Source organism: Medicago truncatula, chromosome 6, assembly GCF_003473485.1.
Source record: "Medicago truncatula cultivar Jemalong A17 chromosome 6, MtrunA17r5.0-ANR, whole genome shotgun sequence".
NCBI lineage: Eukaryota > Viridiplantae > Streptophyta > Magnoliopsida > Fabales > Fabaceae > Medicago > Medicago truncatula.
This window is the reverse complement of record NC_053047.1, coordinates 15,849,273-15,868,249: the sequence shown is the minus strand read 5'-3', so window position 1 is coordinate 15,868,249 and position 18,977 is coordinate 15,849,273. Positions and strand designations below refer to the sequence as shown.

The 18,977-nt window shown below is 30.6% G+C and overlaps 2 protein-coding genes across 2 annotated transcripts; both read right to left on the bottom strand.

Annotated features, from left to right (window-relative positions):
• Positions 1 to 218: 218 nt before the first annotated feature.
• Positions 219 to 4,682, bottom strand: LOC11439645 (probable pectinesterase 55). Its single transcript, XM_039826951.1, has 5 exons — positions 4,450 to 4,682; positions 3,877 to 4,036; positions 2,384 to 2,590; positions 1,421 to 1,647; positions 219 to 381 (listed from the first exon to the last, which is right to left on the bottom strand). The coding sequence occupies exons 1-5, from the start codon at positions 4,680 to 4,682 to the stop codon at positions 219 to 221; spliced, it is 990 nt and encodes a 329-aa protein (XP_039682885.1).
• An 8,880-nt stretch (positions 4,683 to 13,562) lies between these two features.
• LOC11439145 (probable pectinesterase 55) lies at positions 13,563 to 18,977 on the bottom strand. The gene is made up of 5 exons (XM_003619097.4): positions 18,665 to 18,977; positions 17,636 to 17,795; positions 15,688 to 15,894; positions 14,878 to 15,104; positions 13,563 to 13,932 (listed from the first exon to the last, which is right to left on the bottom strand). The coding sequence occupies exons 1-5, from the start codon at positions 18,952 to 18,954 to the stop codon at positions 13,770 to 13,772; spliced, it is 1,047 nt and encodes a 348-aa protein (XP_003619145.3). The 5' UTR covers positions 18,955 to 18,977; the 3' UTR covers positions 13,563 to 13,769.

Sequence of the window (18,977 nt, the reverse complement as noted above, 5' to 3'; positions counted from 1 at the left end):
AAACTGAATGAAATAGCCCATAGTGTCATTCTACTAAATTTATGAACTAGCAAAAGAGAATTTTAATTTGATCCAAGACTTGAATTTGAATAGGATTCAATTTCTCATCCCCACACATACAAATAATAAAACTCACCCTCTTTAATATTTTCAATCTACAAAGACCAAACTTGTAAAAAATGTTGTAAAACATCATCGTGGGACACACCATGTAAGCTTTAGAATGGTTGATAATTGATCCATTCTTCTGGTGTGTTGATGAAATTCAAATTTGCCATATTTTCAACAGTTGATAAATCCAATTTCTTGGCCCAACTTACTCTCTTGGATGTATCAGCACCTGGTCCAAAATTGCCATACTCAGCATATGTACTTAGATCCCTGCAAAATTTCATTTGAAAACATGAATTCCAAGTAGATAAACATAAAGAAATATTACTGTGAAAATGTGAAAGAAAAAAGCCATATTTTATTTTTAAGGCAAAATTTATTAAAAACAAAGTCTTTGCACAAGACGAACAACGACCGACAAATAAGAATAAAACAGACGTTGTACATAGGCGGAACTCCAAAATGAAAACCATAATAACACCAATTCGGACACCACCTAAATTGAGGGCTACCACCAACACGAATAAGAAATCTAACCACCCAAATTAAAGAAACTTCCTTGCGACTTACGAGCGACGAACAAAACAAAATACAATCACCTATTGGCAGCTGCTCACCATAACCTCTCCAAAAAATCGTCCAACCGATCAAAATCCCTAAACACCTTTATATTTGATTTAACATATATTTTATCCTATGAGTTTATATATATGAAGTTTTAGAGATATTACACAAGAGAGGTTTCTGAAAAAAAATTAAGGGCAACAAAATGATGTCAATTTATGACAAGTTATAATTCTTTGAAAGATTCATGATCATAAAGCACGTTTCTTTTGTAAGAAAAATTATCACAATGACAACATTATCTCAAATTATTATCATTATGAAAAGAAAATGATCCAAAATTTTCTTTCTCAAAGTGTTTGTTAGTAAATTTTTCAAAAACATTAGGAAAAGCAAATGGTAAATCATAATGATATATGTTCTCAAGTGATATTTTTAACTGCAAAATTTATATTAAGATATGAAAAACACAAACAAAAACAATAATGCTTTAACCTTTCTTTGTTAAAAAAACTTAAAAATATATTTCTGTTTCAATGATAAAAAATAATATTAAATAGAATGTATTTTGCAGCCTTTTACAACTCAAGTATCCCTAGTAAAGTTGTAAGCTAATTTCTATATATATGGTTAAATATATATCACTACATTTGTAAGAAAAAACAAACAAACAAACTATAACTTCATCATTTTTTGCATTAGATATTCAATGTGATATCAATAACAATGTATAAAAAAAACTTACTCACGACCATCAGGACTCCATGAATCCCAACCACTAGGTTCTACAATTTTGGTCATATTAGTCTTGTAAAAAAGCACTCTTGCATAAGGTCTCCATGGCCTCCCTAAGTAAGTATTTGCATTTCCAAAGATATGACAATCTTTAAATACAAATCCATTTGTATCATTTGGGCTCTCTCTACCTTGTGCTGTTATAAATCCACCCCCAATAACTGATATGGAACACCTCTACAAAATTCAATAAACAAATTATTACACATTAAAACATTATTCTACATGATAATGATTTTACATTGTGTAAAGAAATTGAGTGTGAGGAACTTTCTTTAGTAGGGCAAAGAATCAAGTCTAGTTCAAAGATCTAGGGCAAGATGGCTCAAGGAAGGTGACGCAAATTGTAGTTTCGTTCTTATTTGGGTTAAAGCTAGAACGATGAGGAATGCTATCGTGGCCTTAAAGGTGGAAGGCGAGTTGATCCAAAAACCTATTCTCGTTAGAGTAGCAACAATGGACCACTTTCGGAGCCAGGTATCGACTACAATTTGGGAGCTTCCGAAGTTGGATGGAGTGTTATTTCCAATGTTTTCGGGAGAGAAAATGAGCGATTAATATATCATTTTTCTTTACATTAAATAATTCGTAATTGATTCCTAAATCACAAATATGATTAATTTTTTCTTTTCATTTTGGGATCAAACTATAAATTATTGACAAATTCAAGGACTCGATACCAATTAAATTCAAGACATGCATGCCCTCTTATATTGTGTTATTTTGGTGGTGGTCGGGGTTCAAACCCCTACCAACTGATCTAAGTTCACGAGGACACTCTCTTATAATGTGTATTAGTACTATTTTCTCTTTGAAGCTCAAATACCACTTTGTACTTATCTTCTCTAGGTTTTTTAATAAAGTTTTGTTTGCATTTGAAATTAAAATCTATTGCATGGTACAAAGTATTTACCTCAAACAAAGATTGGCCAGCACCAAAGATAAAATCTACAGCACCTTGTATGGTACAAAGTTTGTAGTAGTGTCTTCCATTTGCATCATACAGTGTGTCTTGATAGCCATAAAAAGCAACTCTGAAAAAATTAACCTTGTCACCACTAACAGTTGTAGCTACAGCACGTAACTTTCGATTTCCATTTATAGGATTGTTGTATGAGTTCTGCACCACATTAAAAACAAATTAGAAAAATCCTAAGTAGTACATTTGTTAAAGAATCAACATTAGTATTATTTCATTGAAATATATGTAATCAACTTTTTAAAAGAATTAAAATTTGTTATTTTCAATGTACAGTTTCCTTTTAAAATTTTTAAACAAGTGCTTTGAAGACACATGTTAGCATGATTCAACAAGTTATTACTCTAATGTCTCATAACGTTAATTACTTTGACAAATATTACACGAAATATTAAAAAATACACACGAACTAATTAACACAATTAATTTAATTTTTTATATAAATAAACAAAATGGTAACTGTCAATGGAAACTCATACATAAGTGGAGGAATTGAGGTTTGAATCCCAATTATGGTGCGGTATGCTTAACTATTTCGGCATTTTAGCCAATTAAACTAGACTTGTGCATCGGTTAGTTAATTTTTTTTTTATTTATGAAAATAAATGTCTTGATTAAAATTTATAACAATCATAGGAATTAAAAATAAAAAGTAATAAAAATAGTTAAGTGAATAATTTAATGGAGAGAGTTATTTATGTTCAAATAAAATGAGTTATCCTATAGTTATAAATCAATTAGTAAAAAGATGTGGACGAAATGAATTTCTAGAAATATTAATTACAGTCTAACTTTATTTCAGTCTAACTAATTGTTTTCGAGGTTAAACCAAATAAATGTTCTATTTTTATTATTTGGTACATGAATGATTTATTCTTTATTTGCAAAATCAAGACAGAGTTTTTTTTATAGAACAAGAGAAAATAATTTCGTTCAAACGATTCTTAAAACGAAAAATATTGTTCAATTAATAGAAAACAATGCAAATTATAAACACATGCTTCACACAATAAAAAATGAAGATTTTATCTGTGGGAATATACCACGCATTAAAATTAGATGATTTCACGTATGATTAATGCATATTTGGAAGAGCTTATTAAAATGAACAAAATATCACAATATTAAATAGATGATTTGGTTAGTTTTAATTTCTCATTCTTATTTATTGACTTATTGTCATTAGAAAATAACATAAGGCCTATATATAGAAACTTACGTAAAAAAAACCTACATACAGCAACTATTAACAAAAAAAATCAATGCAATATTGAATAGGAGGAAAAAAAAATCAAAGAAGTCAATAAAAAACATTAAATCATATAGCAAAATAAAATATTAAACCAAGATTACAATGAAACACAAGGTAAATCACTCAAAAAAAAAAAAATTTAAAATCAATCAGCAAGTGGTAGAAAATTTCTCACCCTAAAACTCATACATCTAACATGAATATTGTCTGCCAATATTGAAAAGGTTGGACTTCTTTCAGGTCCATCGGGATCATACCACTCGACAATTGTTTTTCTTTTCCCAGCCCCCTTCAATATAATGTAGGATTTGTTCTGTGGGATCACAACTTTTTCTCTGAAATAACCACACAATATTATTACAAAGAAATCACTATAAATCATGAGTATAAGGACTATGAAGCACGGATACAGACACTGATATGTGGACACCGTTGATAATTTGAAAAATTCACATAATTTGGTGTATTTACACGTGTCAGTGTCGTAGTGTCGTGTCAGTGACAGACACGACATGTGTCCGACACCTGAACACGGTTAATCTAATGAGTGTACGTGCTTCGTATATAAGGAGATATAAACACACCTATCCTATATGCATGACAAAAATATTGAATAACTTGTATTCATAACCATGTAGAGTTGAATGACAAAAAATTGATTTCAAGGGTTTATTTGCATGCCCTTGGACTTGCCCTATTAGAAATAAAAAACAAATTATTGAAACTTTGAGGAGAATTTGAAATTTACCTATAGATACCAGCCTTGACTCTAATGGCAACCCAATTTGTGTTGTAAAATGGGATTGAATCAATAGCAGATTGAATGGTAGAAAAGTGTCCATTTCCTGATTGATCAACCACTATTGTGGAGAATGGAAATATTTTATTTCCAACTTTCTTGTAATATTGACCATTGGTTTCTTGTACTACCAACCCAACCAAGAGAAAGATAAATGGAACCAAGAACAAACGAAACATCATGGACTAGAGAGAAAACAAATTTGAAATTGTTGAGGATTTGTGTGTGAAAGGAAATTTTCTAGTAAAAAGTTTTATGGAATTGTTGAGAGTTTGAGTTTATGCATAGTGGTGTGTGTATTTATGGGCAAATTTCCAAGTGATTTGGAGAGAATGATGAGAAAGGAAATTTTGTAATAATGATTGATATTTTTTTGTAATAATGAGTGATATTTGATTGGCAAAATGATTACAAATATTTAATTGTCAAACGTATTAAAAAAAATTAAGAATTTAATGATAAATGTTAGCGGTTTGTATTTTATAATAAAAATGTTATTGGTTTGTTGTTAGATTAATTTTTTCTCCTTTATTCAACTCATAATGTCCAACATTTTGTTCTCTAATTTAAATCAATTGACCTATATTTTTTTAAGGAGTCCCTAAGTTACCTAACGCCAAGCTTATTTTTATATTTATTTTTTTTGAATGACAAATGTTAATAAATTAATTGTTATATTAATATTAATATTAATTTTTTTCTTCCTTGTCACAGCTTAAACTTTCTATCTCAAACTCCTTAATCATTAACTCAAAAAAGTTGAGTTACCTTCCTTAAAAAAAAAAAATTGAGCTACCCAACCCCTAACCCTAACCCAAACCTATTGACTTTTGATTAAAAAATATTGTTTATAAATATTCAGTTGAAAATATTTGGTTTTCATAATTTATATAATTAACATTTAATAAGATACTTATGAGTCGTAATTGTGAAATATTTCCACATCAAGTAGTTTCCTTTTTATATCTAAAAATGATAATTGTAAATCGAATTATTTATTATGATTTTTAAATAATTCAAAACTAGGATATTTTATTATTAAAACGTATATTTTGAGGCTATGCTCACTATTTCAGTGCTAGTGTCAAAACAATAAATAAATCAACAAGTGTAACTAAATTAATTGGCTAGTGTGCATGCCTCTACGCATGAGCCGGATTAGTCGTCCACCATTGGTGGGTCGGAAACCGGTGCGAAAGCCAAAAAAAAAATAAAAAATAAACTTGTATCGAACCTTTCTTCCTCTCTCTTCTCTCCTTCCCAAACCCTCGCCGTCATCCTTTTCTTTTTTTTCTTCTGTTTAGAGGGCTGATTTAGGGTCAATTTTGACCCAAAAATCACGCCTCCGAATTGTTTTTCCTTCTATCCTAGTTGAATAAGTGATTTCACATATTTTTTGTTTTCTTTCATTTCTTTTTGTGATTTCGTCGTCTCTGAACAACTCTGTTTGTTTTGATTTCCCGTCTTTGTGCGGTGTGTTTTTCATTTCCCATCTTTGTGCGGTGTGTTTTTGATTTCCCGTCTTAGTGTGGTGTATATTTGATTTAGATTGAAAGATTAGTTTTGAGCAAGTGCAGATGTGATCAATGACAATGACTTTGGTGTCGTCAACGTTGCAGATCCGGAGGAGTATTCCGGAGACATGAATATAGTCATATTTGTAGGCATAGGTACTTTGCCATTTTATGCTATTAACATGGATAATGTGAGTTTGTTCACAGATTCATCCTTTTTGTTTTTAGCGAATTTGGATTTGTATTGTATCGATGTACTCTATCAATTTGAATGACTGAATATCTATTATTTTTGTCAAAAAAAAAATCGACAAGTGTAAGTGACAATATTTTATTAAGCCAAATATCATATGTGGTATTTAAGTTAAATATTTATAATAAGTTAGTGTTTTAATTTTATTTTTTTTTACAAGTTGTTCCTTTTAAGTTAGAAAATATTTGCATCATGATCATATTTTCGTTAAACATAAATTATTTTACTGGAAAATGTTCAGTCCGAGGGACATATCACTTCCTAACTTTAGCTGAGGCACCGACGGCTCCTACTGAGAACATTGATATATGGCATAAGTTAGTTCATACTAAAATTTCTATTTTTGTGTGGCGTCTTCTACAAGATAGAATTCCAACAAGAGCAAACTTGGTGAGACGACATCTTCTTCAACCTAATGAAAATTTGTGTGGTAGCATCGAGACGACGGATCATCTCTTTATTGGTTGTGATTTATTTGGGAGTGTCTGATACTTAGTTTGTCGGTGGCTTGGCATATATTTTGTCTTTCCAGGACTTATTAAGGATTATTATCTTCAATTTATTCATTTGGCGGCCATGCCGCGAGCTAATCGATCCTCACAGTATTCTAGACAAAGTGAAGCTGACATCCTTTTTATGGGTATCTGCAAATTCTGTTCGTGTTGCTTTTGGCTTGCATGATTGGTGGTGACACCCACTCCTTTGTATGGGTGTCATGTAATTTGATTTTTTTTTTGTTCGGTGGTGGCATCCTTTTCATAGATGCCTGGACTTTGTAACAGACTTTGGGTGATTCACCACTTTTAGCACACCTTGTGTGGGGTGAATCTCTCCTCTTTTGAGCAATATATTCCATTTTGATTTGTTCAAAAAAAAAGAATCATTAAACTTAGAGTGTGTTTGTTTCATTTTACCAAATTTATTCCTGGGAATAACATTCATTGGAACATAAAGATGAGAATTTTATTCCAAGGTATTTAGAAAAAAGATGTTTGCTTAACATTATAATATTCCTGGGAACCATAAAAGTAGGATTTATAATAGGTAATTACTCATGAATTTATTCCCATCTCCTAACTTCCACCCTTTTCTTTTGGAAAAAATTTCTATTCCCATGAGCATTTTATACCTAGGAATAAAATTTAGTAAACTTGTAACAAACATATGTATGTATATTCCTATTGTTTTAATCGCAGGAATCTACGAATATAATTTGAAACAAACGCAAATGTTTACATATACATTTAATGTTAGGTTGGTATTTACATAAGATCTTTCTGACCTATAATCTCAATGTTAAATAGTTCATAAACACTTTTAGCAAAGTAAACTTAAAAAATAGGTTAAAGTGTAAATATTTTATGATTTAAATGACCAATTTATAAAAATAAAAATAAAAACTTATAAATGTGTTATGCTAGGATAATATAGAGGATGATGATTATCTATTCTTTTGGTGCGATAATGCACAACTTGTTTGGAAGATTTTTGAATTTTAGAATGTTATCCAATCTCATAGACAGAGGCACACAACCACTAAGGATATTGTCGAACTACCAACGCGCTTTATTAGCTGCATTTATCCAATCTTTCTCCGAGCTTTATCCAATAATTCTCAGCTTCCTTGGCGTATTATTGGTGATTTTAATGATGTATTAGCGGCAGATGAAAAAAAAAAAAAAAAAAGGAAGGCCTGATCGTCAATCCTGGCTTATTCAAGGTTTCAGGAAAGCTGTTTTGGATGCTAGACATGTTTATATTCATATGGATGGCTCTTTCTTTACATAGTTTAAAAGTTTAGGCACCAATCATGTTGTGGAGGAAAAATTGGATAGAGCTATGGCTAATGATAGTTGCTTTGATATATTAAAGAATGAAAGCTTGAATGTCTTACTACCACTTTATCTTACCACTACCCACTCTTACTTGGTCATGTGCCGCAACCTTCTTCTATTGGTAGCCAACGTCGTTTTCGCTTTGAAAATGCTTAGTTAGTTGAACCTGAGTTTGGCCCATTTTCTTCTCAAAGATGGCAGGGTTATGGTAAACGACCTCTTGTGCATAAACTTAAGCAATGTGCTTTGTATCTCTTTAAGTGGAGTCTCCACGCAAGCATGAAGCTATTCGACAAATGTGGATGTTTCAAATGTGAGATATTTTAACATGCTACGACATAGGCTGGATTGTTAATTAAAGATAATGTTTTTTGGAAACAGGGAGCAAAAATGTTTCGGTATATAGATGGGGACCTAATTCAAATTATTTTTAATGCGGTAGCCACTACAAGAAGAAAGTTGAATATAATTGAGCATTTAGAGGATGGAAATGGCTTTGAATGTCGGTTTGCAGATGGTATGAAACACTTTGCACGTGACTATTTCATACAGTTATTTCAAAAGTCAAAAGTATCTCGTGCCAATAATATAAATTTGGATCCTGCCTCTATCACTAGAGAAGATAATGATATGTTAACCGCTTCTTTTATTGTAGAAGAGTTCAAACGGACAGCTTTTTCTATGCAAGCAAATAAATGTCCAGGGCTGGATGGATTTATTCAAAGGTTTTTATCAACATTTTTGGGATACTTGTGGTCATAAAGTATATCAAGCATAGTGTTAATGGTTAGCAAATAGTGTTTTCCCGCCTCATGTCAATTCTATTAGTATTACTCTTATCCCCAAAGGTGATACTCAGGTATCCGTGAAGGATTGGTGGCCTATTGCACTTTGTAATGTTTATGAAATTGTTGCAAAGGTGCTTGTTAATAGGTGCTTGATTGGTGTATTTCTATTAATCAAACAACTTTCGTCCCAGGTAGATCTATCCTCAATGTCATACACCAATTTTTGACCTAAGGACCTACATTCATACACCCTTTTAACCTCGACGAGTCTCAGACTTTTCAGTAAAAAATTCGGCAGAGAGGTATTTTAAAATACCTCATTTTTGGTTTCGAGTTGGGCCCTTGTTTTTATTTTTTATTTCATTTTTTAATTCCATCTTTTATTTAAGTTTTTGTTGTTAATTGATTAACTTTAATTTTGTTTTAAAAATATATTTCTTTATTTCTATTTTAATCTCATCCTTATTTTAGTCTTTATCCCTTTTTCTATTATTTTATTTTTTAGTCTTTATCCCCTTTTTTTTTTTTGTATGATCTTGTCCAATGACAATATCCAAATGGTCCAAGTTCAATTCCAAACAGCCTATCACGCATCACACTCAATCTGCAGAGTTTATTCCTCCCCAAACCAAGGCAATTTTGTTGCTTCTCTTTAACAAACCCTAACCCTACCCAAGATGCTATAAAAGAAAAGCCAATTCATCAAGAAAAGGGGAGAACCGAGTCTTACTTCAATTTTAGTTTTATTAGAAAAATCTTAGTCTGCCGTAATTTTTTTTATTTAGGTTCTCCAAACTATTTTCAATTTAATTCAGAGTTTCAATTGTCTCTTTATTCTTTGCATTCATGCTGCCATTGTCATTGCTCATTCACGTTGCTATTACTCATTCACGTTTCTAATCTCATTTGTTTTTAGGGAACTTCTACAGTACACTCACAAAATGAGGGGTACCGGTACTCTTTTTTCATAATTTTATAAATTAACGATATTTTTTATGAAATAAATAACTATTTATCAATATTTATATTTTATAGAACATCATTTCATAAGAAAAAACATCAGTTCATTGTTTATAAGAATCATAGTAATTTTTTTACATATTATCGTAAAATATAATCAATATTGAGTGCTAAAAATTTAAAAAATAATAATTTTATTTCGTTACCACTTTTGATTAATAAGATTTAGTTATTATAAATATAAATGATAGAAAATAATATTTTTCTTCAAAAAAACAACTCATTTAACCATTAATTTAAAGAGTGAGTGTACCGGTACACTCAATATATATATTGGGTGTACCATAAAATTTGTCTTGTTTTTAATATTTAATTCACGATAGCTATTGCATCATTTAGAACCTTGAGAATTTTTGTTTTATGTTTATTTAATTCCAATTCATTTGTTATATTATTAGTTGCTGATTGAGATCGGTTGTGTTGCTGTTCAATCCATGAGTCCAATTTCAATTTCATGTTTTGTTATTCCATTTAAATTCTATTGCTACTACACATTTATTTTCATTATGTTCAATTCCAATTCTGTTACACGTATTCTATAGCATTTCAATTGAGTGTTTTTGGTTGCTATTGTGTCTCTATTTGTGTACTGCTACATGCGATAATTTTCGTTGCTACATGTTAGATGTGTTGCTTACTTTATTCTCATTGTTATGGCTGCAAGGCTGTTCTATTTCAAATTCAATTTGCTTAGAATTGATTTCTAGTGAAAGCTTCCATCATTAACAGGTGTTTGCCATAGCTGTTCTATTCCATTCCAATTGCAAGGCAGTGGCTGCTCTCCAAAGTTAAAGAGATTCCATCATAATAATGAGAACCGGTGGCCCCTTTGCATTTCTTTTTTAATTTCTTCTTCATGCATTTTTTCTTTTCTTTAACATTTTATTTTTTTAATTCTCATGCATATTTATTATTCCACATATTACATATTTATTTTCCGTCATTTGTTTTATTACATGGATTTAGAATGTATATTTACGCTTAATGTAAATTTATCTTGCATATTTGTTTTTTCGCAGACTTTAGAATGTATATATAGGCTTCATGTAAATCATTCATGTGTGCGTGTGTGGGTGTATACTTTATTTTTATGCTTCATAGTTTAGGTTAAAGGTCTTTGTGGTGATCCAACGTCACCACAAAGTACCTACGTTTTTATTTTCTTGCTCCGTTAGTTGTAAATATAATTCAATGTGAATAACCAAAAACCACAAAAAACATTTTTTACAATAAATCTTGATTAAAAAATCAAGTGATCATTTTTTTTTCTTATTCAAATGTTTAATCAATTTAATCTTTATCATGAGTCCATTTTCTTTAATATTAAAAAACACAAACAAATACTCATTTGCTACTTTGGCTTTTCTTTCATTTTAAAACATTTTTCAAAACTAATAAAAAACACAAATCAAATCAAACGTCAATTTTTATCCCAAACTACAAGGTTTTGATCCCTCACGTACGTAGGCAAAGGACATGTCCTTTCAAATCATAAAAAATGTAGATAAATTAGGTCTTTATTTTAATCACTTTAATTCTTTATTTTCAAAAGCAAGCAAGTTTATAACACAAAAAATAAATAAAAACCAAGAGGTTCTCGTAAAGTACTACGAACATAAATGGTGATAATACCTTCCCTTTATGTAACTAACCCCCTAAATCTTTTCAATGGGTGTTTTGAACTTTTTTTCCCATTTTCTCAAAAAAAATTAAATGTTCAGTCGTGAAATAAAAAGTGAGTCAAACTCTAATCAAATAGCCTTGATCTCCGAAAAATGACGTGACACTCAATAATGCAATGATGGCCATTTAGATCGTCCATTACATGAAGGAAAAAGTGGAGATGTTGCACTTAAGTTGGATATTAACAAAGCATATGATCGACTGGACTTGGAAAATTTACGTGATATTTTGGTTTAAATGGGTTTTTCCTCTCGTTGGTTTAGTTGGATCATGTTTTGCATTGAGATGGTCGATTATTCCATGTTGATCAATGGAGCATCTGTAAGCACTATTGTGCATGAACGCGGTCTTCGTTACGGTGATCCCTTTTCACCATATCTCGTGAGAAATAAAAGTGATACGCTTGACAAGTTAAAAAAAATTGTAACTGAAATTGAAAATCAATTGAATAAGAAAATCAAGTGATTTCGTAATGATAGAGGCATAAAAATATAATTTCCACACTTCATTGAGTTTTATGAAATTAATTGAGTATGATATTAACATGAAAGCATATAGGTTTTATGATCTAAATGCTACTGTGATCATATAATCAAAAGATAATGATTTTTATGAAATTAAATTCCCCTTTTAATTAATAAAATAGTGGGGCATTAGTGGGGACATTGCAGCTGACCACAATCAAGTGATCAGGAGCAGTGATGAGAACATCAAATCAGATGTAGCAGAACCTCGAAGAGGTAAGAAAGCACTAGTTGGTAAGGAGTATTGACCTGGTTACATGGTTGATACATTAGAAGAGAATCCAACTAGCCTTCAAGAAGTGTTATCTTCCTTGAATGCTGACTTATGGTAAGAAGCCACAAAAGATGAGATAGATTCTCTAGAGTCTAACAAGACCTAGTATTTGGTAGACTTACCTTTTGTTGCAACCAATATGTTGTAAATGGATTTTGAAAAATAAAACTCAATGGAACTATTGATAAATACAAGGCTCATCTTGTATCTAAGGATTTTAGACAAAGAAAAGAATATAGATGTCTTCCACACATTTTCTCTAGTCACTACGATAACATTCATAAGGGTACTAATTGATCTTGCTTCTATTCATGATTTGGAAGTAAACCAAATGCATAATGCATGTTAAAACTACTTTTTTAAATGATGAACTTGAACATGAAATCTATAAGTGTTAATATGTGAATTAAAAAAATTATCATATCATATATCACATTAAGTGCTCATTTATGAGGCGAGATCATGTTATTAATTTTCCGGCGGTCAACTAATCCTAACCATTGGATTTGTAACTTATCTTTGGCTCCTCACCTATAAGAAGAGCTCACATTCCTCACTTCTTTGCACACCAAAAGTTCTCTTGAGTTGTCAAAATTTTTTCTCTTTTCTCCCCCATTTAGCTAGGCTTGACGAGCTATTTTTTTCTTTTCCCTTTTTTTTCTGTCCCTTCAGATTTAAAGAGTGTTCTTAAGGTCATAGACCCATTCGGTTTATAATGTTCCTTTGGAATTAAAAATGGTTTAAGAACATAGTCTATTTGTTAAATTTTTCCCACTTGAAAATAAGAGTATTATATATGAATGATCTTAATAGTATAGTTCTTTTTTTTATCTTTTATGCCCTTGGAGAAGTTAGAGGTTAGAGTGGTGGAAACACCATATTAGAGTGGTCCTAGTACCATATAAGAGTGGTCTTAGTACCATAATAGAGTGGTATCAATACCATATTGGAGTGGTTTTAGCACCATATTTAAAGGTGTCTTTCTAGAACAGATCCTATAGTGCAATAGGACTTTGATACAGTGGTAGCTGAGCTGTTTTATCCTGGGGCATCGTGGTTGATAGTCTGCTTGCACAATTTTGAACGATCTAAAGAGAACGACCTATTCCGCGACTCAGCCTTATAATCTCTTTAGTTACAGAAAAATATTTTTAACTAATTTTGACTATTATTCCAACAACAAAATATAGTGATTATTAAAAGAATTAAAAGAAAAACGGTCACATAAACTAGTTAAATTCATATCACAACATGGTCCTATCCAGCATAAGTCTAATTGATCTAACATAGTACATAGAAATCCATAAAAAAATAAAAGTATACAGAAATTTGTTTGGCAGCAATATCTTTACAGGTTACATGCACCATCAAATCAGTTTTAGAACGGTTGATAATTAATCCATTCTTCTGGTGTGTTGATGAAGTTAAGACTAGCCATATTTTCAACAGTTTCTAAATCCAATTTCTTAGTCCACTTCACTCTCTTGGATGTATCAGCACCAGGTCCAAAATTGCCATATTCTGCGAATGTTATTTGATCCCTGCAAAATTTTATTTCAAGATATGAATTTTTAAGTAGAACAAAAAGAAAATCTTAAAGGGAAAATAAGAAGGAAAAAAAGATTTAATTTATTTGAATTAACATCAATTTTGTTGTCCAGTCAATTTATAGATATATAGTTGTAGAGATATTAAGCAAGAGAGGTTTTTAAAAGAATTGAGGGTAAGAAACAGATTTCAATATACTCATAATTGTTTTAAATAAATTTAGTCAAAATCATTAGGAAAAATAAATGGTAAATAAGAATGATATGCATTCGTAGTAATTAATTTTATTCAAGTGTTGTAAGGAAGGCCATTTTTTTTTTTTGTCAAAGGAAGGCCATTTTATTGTGATAATATAATTCATTTTAGCCTCTTCAAAAAAAAAAAAATTATTCAAGTGTTCTATTGCTTGAGTAGAAAAAATAAGTGCTTTATATTTTTTTATATCTTGTCCTATTAAAAGAAATTGCTGATATGTGAAATGACAATAGCCATTGAAAACTCACAAATGCAAGTGGAGAAGCTGAGATTTAAACTCCGAGTCAAGACGTTTGACCTAACAATTTTGCCAATTTTACTAGTTGAGTTATGACTTATGAACTTGTTCTATTCAACTTTATTACCTAGATAAAAGTAACTTTTCTTTATGATGATGAAAGGCTTTAATCTTACCAAACATATTCTAAGTGGATTGAAAATGTTTTATTGCACATTACCTAAATAAGTTGTTTTTTTTTTTTTTTTTTTGCATAGGAAAGTAAGTAGTAATGAAAAGATATTTTGTTCACCCAAAATAAATTTATCATGAAATTAAATTTCATTTAATAAACTTTCACTAAGTTCTATAGTAATTAACTATCACTATGTAATTTTTTTAGCATGGATCAATGTAATCTCATAACAATTTAAAGAAAAGAACATTGGTAAAAAGAGGAACTTACTCTTCACCATCAAAACTCCATGGATTCCAACCTCTAGGTGCTACAATTTTGGTCATATTTGTTTTGTAAAATAAGACTCTAGCATAACGTCTCCAAGGCCTTCCCAAATAAGCCCTTGCATTACCAAAGATATGACAATCTTTGAAAACAAACCCACTTTCATCATTTGCATTCGTTCTACCTTGTGCTGTTATATAACCACCACCAATAACAGATATAGAACACCTCTACAAAATTCAATGAACAAATACACTAAAACATGATTCTACAATATATAAAATATTTAAGGAGAATGCTAACGAGTGAGTGCACTTAGTGTATTGGTTAAAGTATTAAAAGGAGAAAATTTATAATAAAAAGTTATGTAATCATTACATTAACAAAAATAATAGTTTGTATTTCGAAGACAGAACTTTCTCTAATAAAATACTGAAACAATATTTTTAGAACACTCGTTAGCAAACTCAATATCTAATTAAGACTTTGTGCATTCATGATAACAATTGCATCAGAATTTGACATTCAAAATTTTTTCAATATACAATTATTTTCCACATAAATATAATGATGTGTTATTACATCAATTAATAAATATAAAAACACGTGAGTATTTTTTTTTTTCTTTTCTAAGAGAATGAAAACAAGTGAGTTGTTACATTCATTAATTGTAATTGAGTTTGTTAACTATTTTGTGTGTGATCGTTACAAGGAAGGACTTAATTAGTACCCTTCTACTTTGTCTCATCTACTATTCAATAAAATTTCTCTTTTGCTATTAGAAAAAAAAAAAAAAGAAGAGAATTTGTTTACCTCGAACAAAGACTGGCCTGCACCAAAGATAAAATCTATAGCACCTTGTATGGTACAAAGCTTGTAGTAGTGTCTTCCATTGTTGTCCCACAAAGTGTCTTGATAACCAAAGAAACCAACCCTAAAAAAATAAGTCTTATCTCCACTTATCATTGCAGCTACTGCAGCTATGTGGGTATGGTTCTTTATCGGATTCTTGTATGTATTCTGCTCCACATAAATAAGCAAAATATTACCTCATCTATGTTACAATATAAATTGTTTTCAATGTATTATTATATATAAGAAAATTACACATCATAAATTGATTTAAGAAATATTGCACAATCTACAAGTGTTAAAACCCTAATAAATCAACACATGCATGTTCTTATAAACTTAACTCAGTTGGTATGAACAATGCATAATATATCCAAGGTCGGGGATTCAAACCCCGACCAAAAAAAAAACAGATCAACACATGCATGTAGTTTGTTTGTTTGTTTTTTTTTTTTTTTTTATATTTATTCTGCTAGGAAGTTTCCCTAAGCTAATTATTTAGGTCATATATGCATATGAATCTTAAACCAAATAAATCGTTCTAATTTGTTTTGTAAAGAAAAAAAGAAGCACTATTAGAAAAAGCAAAATTAGGGAGAGAAATTTGTGACGAAAAACATAAAATTCCTCACAAATTCCTTGGTCGTAAAATTTAGTGACGGAATTAGAGAGAGATTTCATATACATTCGTTGAAAATAAATAGTTCTTTATTTAGTCAAATCAATTCGACTGACTTTTCGTTGAAAATATTTTTTCTGGTACACTCGTTGAAAATATTCTTTAACCGACAATTATTGTTATATTAACGAACTTCCTACTTCCCCCAAACATCGAAGACCAAATGCATTAACATGGTCTTGTACTATTGTAAAAAAATTTGGTCGTGTTGATGCAATAACTTGGTAAAATAATAGCAGTTTTTACTTTTTAGTCAAACTTGTTAAGGAGAAACAATGCATAAAACACAGAATTATATCATTATCCTAATTTGGAACAATATTTTCCTATTCCTTATCATTTTACATATAATTCAGAGTTTGGACACGATATTAAAAGGAACAAAATTTCGTGATGATTCCATTAATTTTTATATTGACAACGACTTTACCCACATTTTATTGATGAATAAATAAGAATCTGTCATTCATATATCTCATTCTTTTTTTAAAACACCAATAGTGGCGCTACCAATAGCAAACTCAAATCAATTTTTTGGAATAGGTTATCTTAGTTGGTGGTTTTGCCCTATTACTTGTTTGGGTATTGTTAATCTTTGTTTACTGTTGGTTTATCAGATCATCTTGTTTTAAACTTTTGTCGTTCTCTTCGATACATCTTGCACTAGGAAAAATGGTTGTTTCATGGTGATATAATTTGTTTTGACTTGTTAAAAGAAACCCTAGAATAGCGGCATTGTAACACCCACGGCTGACGAGGGCAGGGAGTGATCGCCGGTGCGCAAGGCACGACAATGAGCGACTCCCGACAGCTTCTTGATGAAGCGAATCACGCCGGAATGAGAGGGATCCCGAAGCCGTGTAGGTATGAGACTGCATGGTTGAAGGAAGACTTATAAGAATTGTTTGGTACTACCTATATCAACAAGATCCATATTCTTTTTGGTAATCTATTCCATAAGAACTCCACAGTTAAGTGTGCTAGACGTGGAGTAGTCTTTGGATGAGTGACCTACTCGGAAGTTTACCAGTAAACGTACGAGCGAGGACAAAACACGCTGATAAGACTCATGTTGGTTTGTAGAGTCAGTCGACAATGTTTAAAGATACATAGTCACACATAAACATCTAAGCAGCTAATAGTCATCATAAGAAAAGGCATAAATGAAATGAAAATTTTTCTTAGACACTCTAAATGAAAACAATTAGTAATTGGTAGATTATTTCTCACCCTGAAACTGATGGATTTGACGACAACATTATCAGCCATTGAGGAAAATGTAGCACTTTGTGAGATTGGTGCATGATCATCCCATTCAACAATGGTTTTCCTCTTTCCTGCTCCCTTTAGTATGATGTAAGGTTTATCACGTGGAATCTCTATCTTTTCCCTGAAATACCCACAAAGTTAACATTTTTCATAATTCATTTAAAATCGAGAGTTCAAAATATTAAAAATTAAAAATCTTGTACAATAGTGTTATTTTCAAACGAAACAAAATGAATTAATTTTTATATAAAGATTAGTTATTTTTACATCATATATATCTTTTATGTATAAATCACGAGTAAAAGGCTGTTTAACCCATCTATCTTATGCATCAAAAGTAATATACAAATATAAACCACACCCTCAATTCCACAAAGAATAATAGTTCTTTTGACTACAATAATGCACCAATAAAACACAAACGATGACTCATTTGCTCTTCTAAAAAATCATTTTCAAAACATACAATACTTTAAGAAGAAAAAAATTTGTTCACGGTTAGTTTCTCAAACATTAAAGCATTGAATGAATGTCAAGAGACAAAAAAATAATCAAAAACAATTAAACCAAACAAAGTGTGGACAAAGAAACGAACTTGTGTGTTGACATTCTTGCGAACATATATAGATTGTGAGCATGCGACTGGGTTGCGTGTGTATGTGCAGTGTCTAACTAAGCTAAGTTATTTGATGTTAGCTGATGTTATGGGTATAACAACCCCTAGAGTGTCTAGTTTTCTCTTTTCTCGGGCTTAGGTCCCTTTTTCCCCAATAAAAACAAAGTGTTGTTGGTTTGGCATGTCCCATGGGATCTGTGTTAATGATAAAATAAAAACTAATGAAAAAATAAACTATTTATTAATTATTAAAAAAAATATTGAAGTTTGGGATGCATTGCATATTAGTGATTTTCTTTAAAAAAAAAATAAAAAATTAATCATGTTGGTGCATATATTTTGTACTAGTTAATGAAAGAGAATTGAAATTTTACCTGTAGGTACCTGCCTTCACCCTAATGGCAACCCAATGTTTATTGTTCAAAGGAATTGATTCAATAGCAGATTTAATTGTTGTGAAGTTCCCATTTCCCAATGGATCTACAATGATTGTTGAATATGGTAAGAGCTTATTTCCCACTCTTTTGTAAATTTGAGCATTAGCACCATCTTGTTTCAAACCCACAAAGATAAAAGCAAATAAGAGAAAACGAAACATGATGATTGATCTAAGAATTTGGACTCTTAACAAGTGAAAACAAATATGAAATTGTTGAGAACTCATGTAAGATGAATGTTGAAAAGATG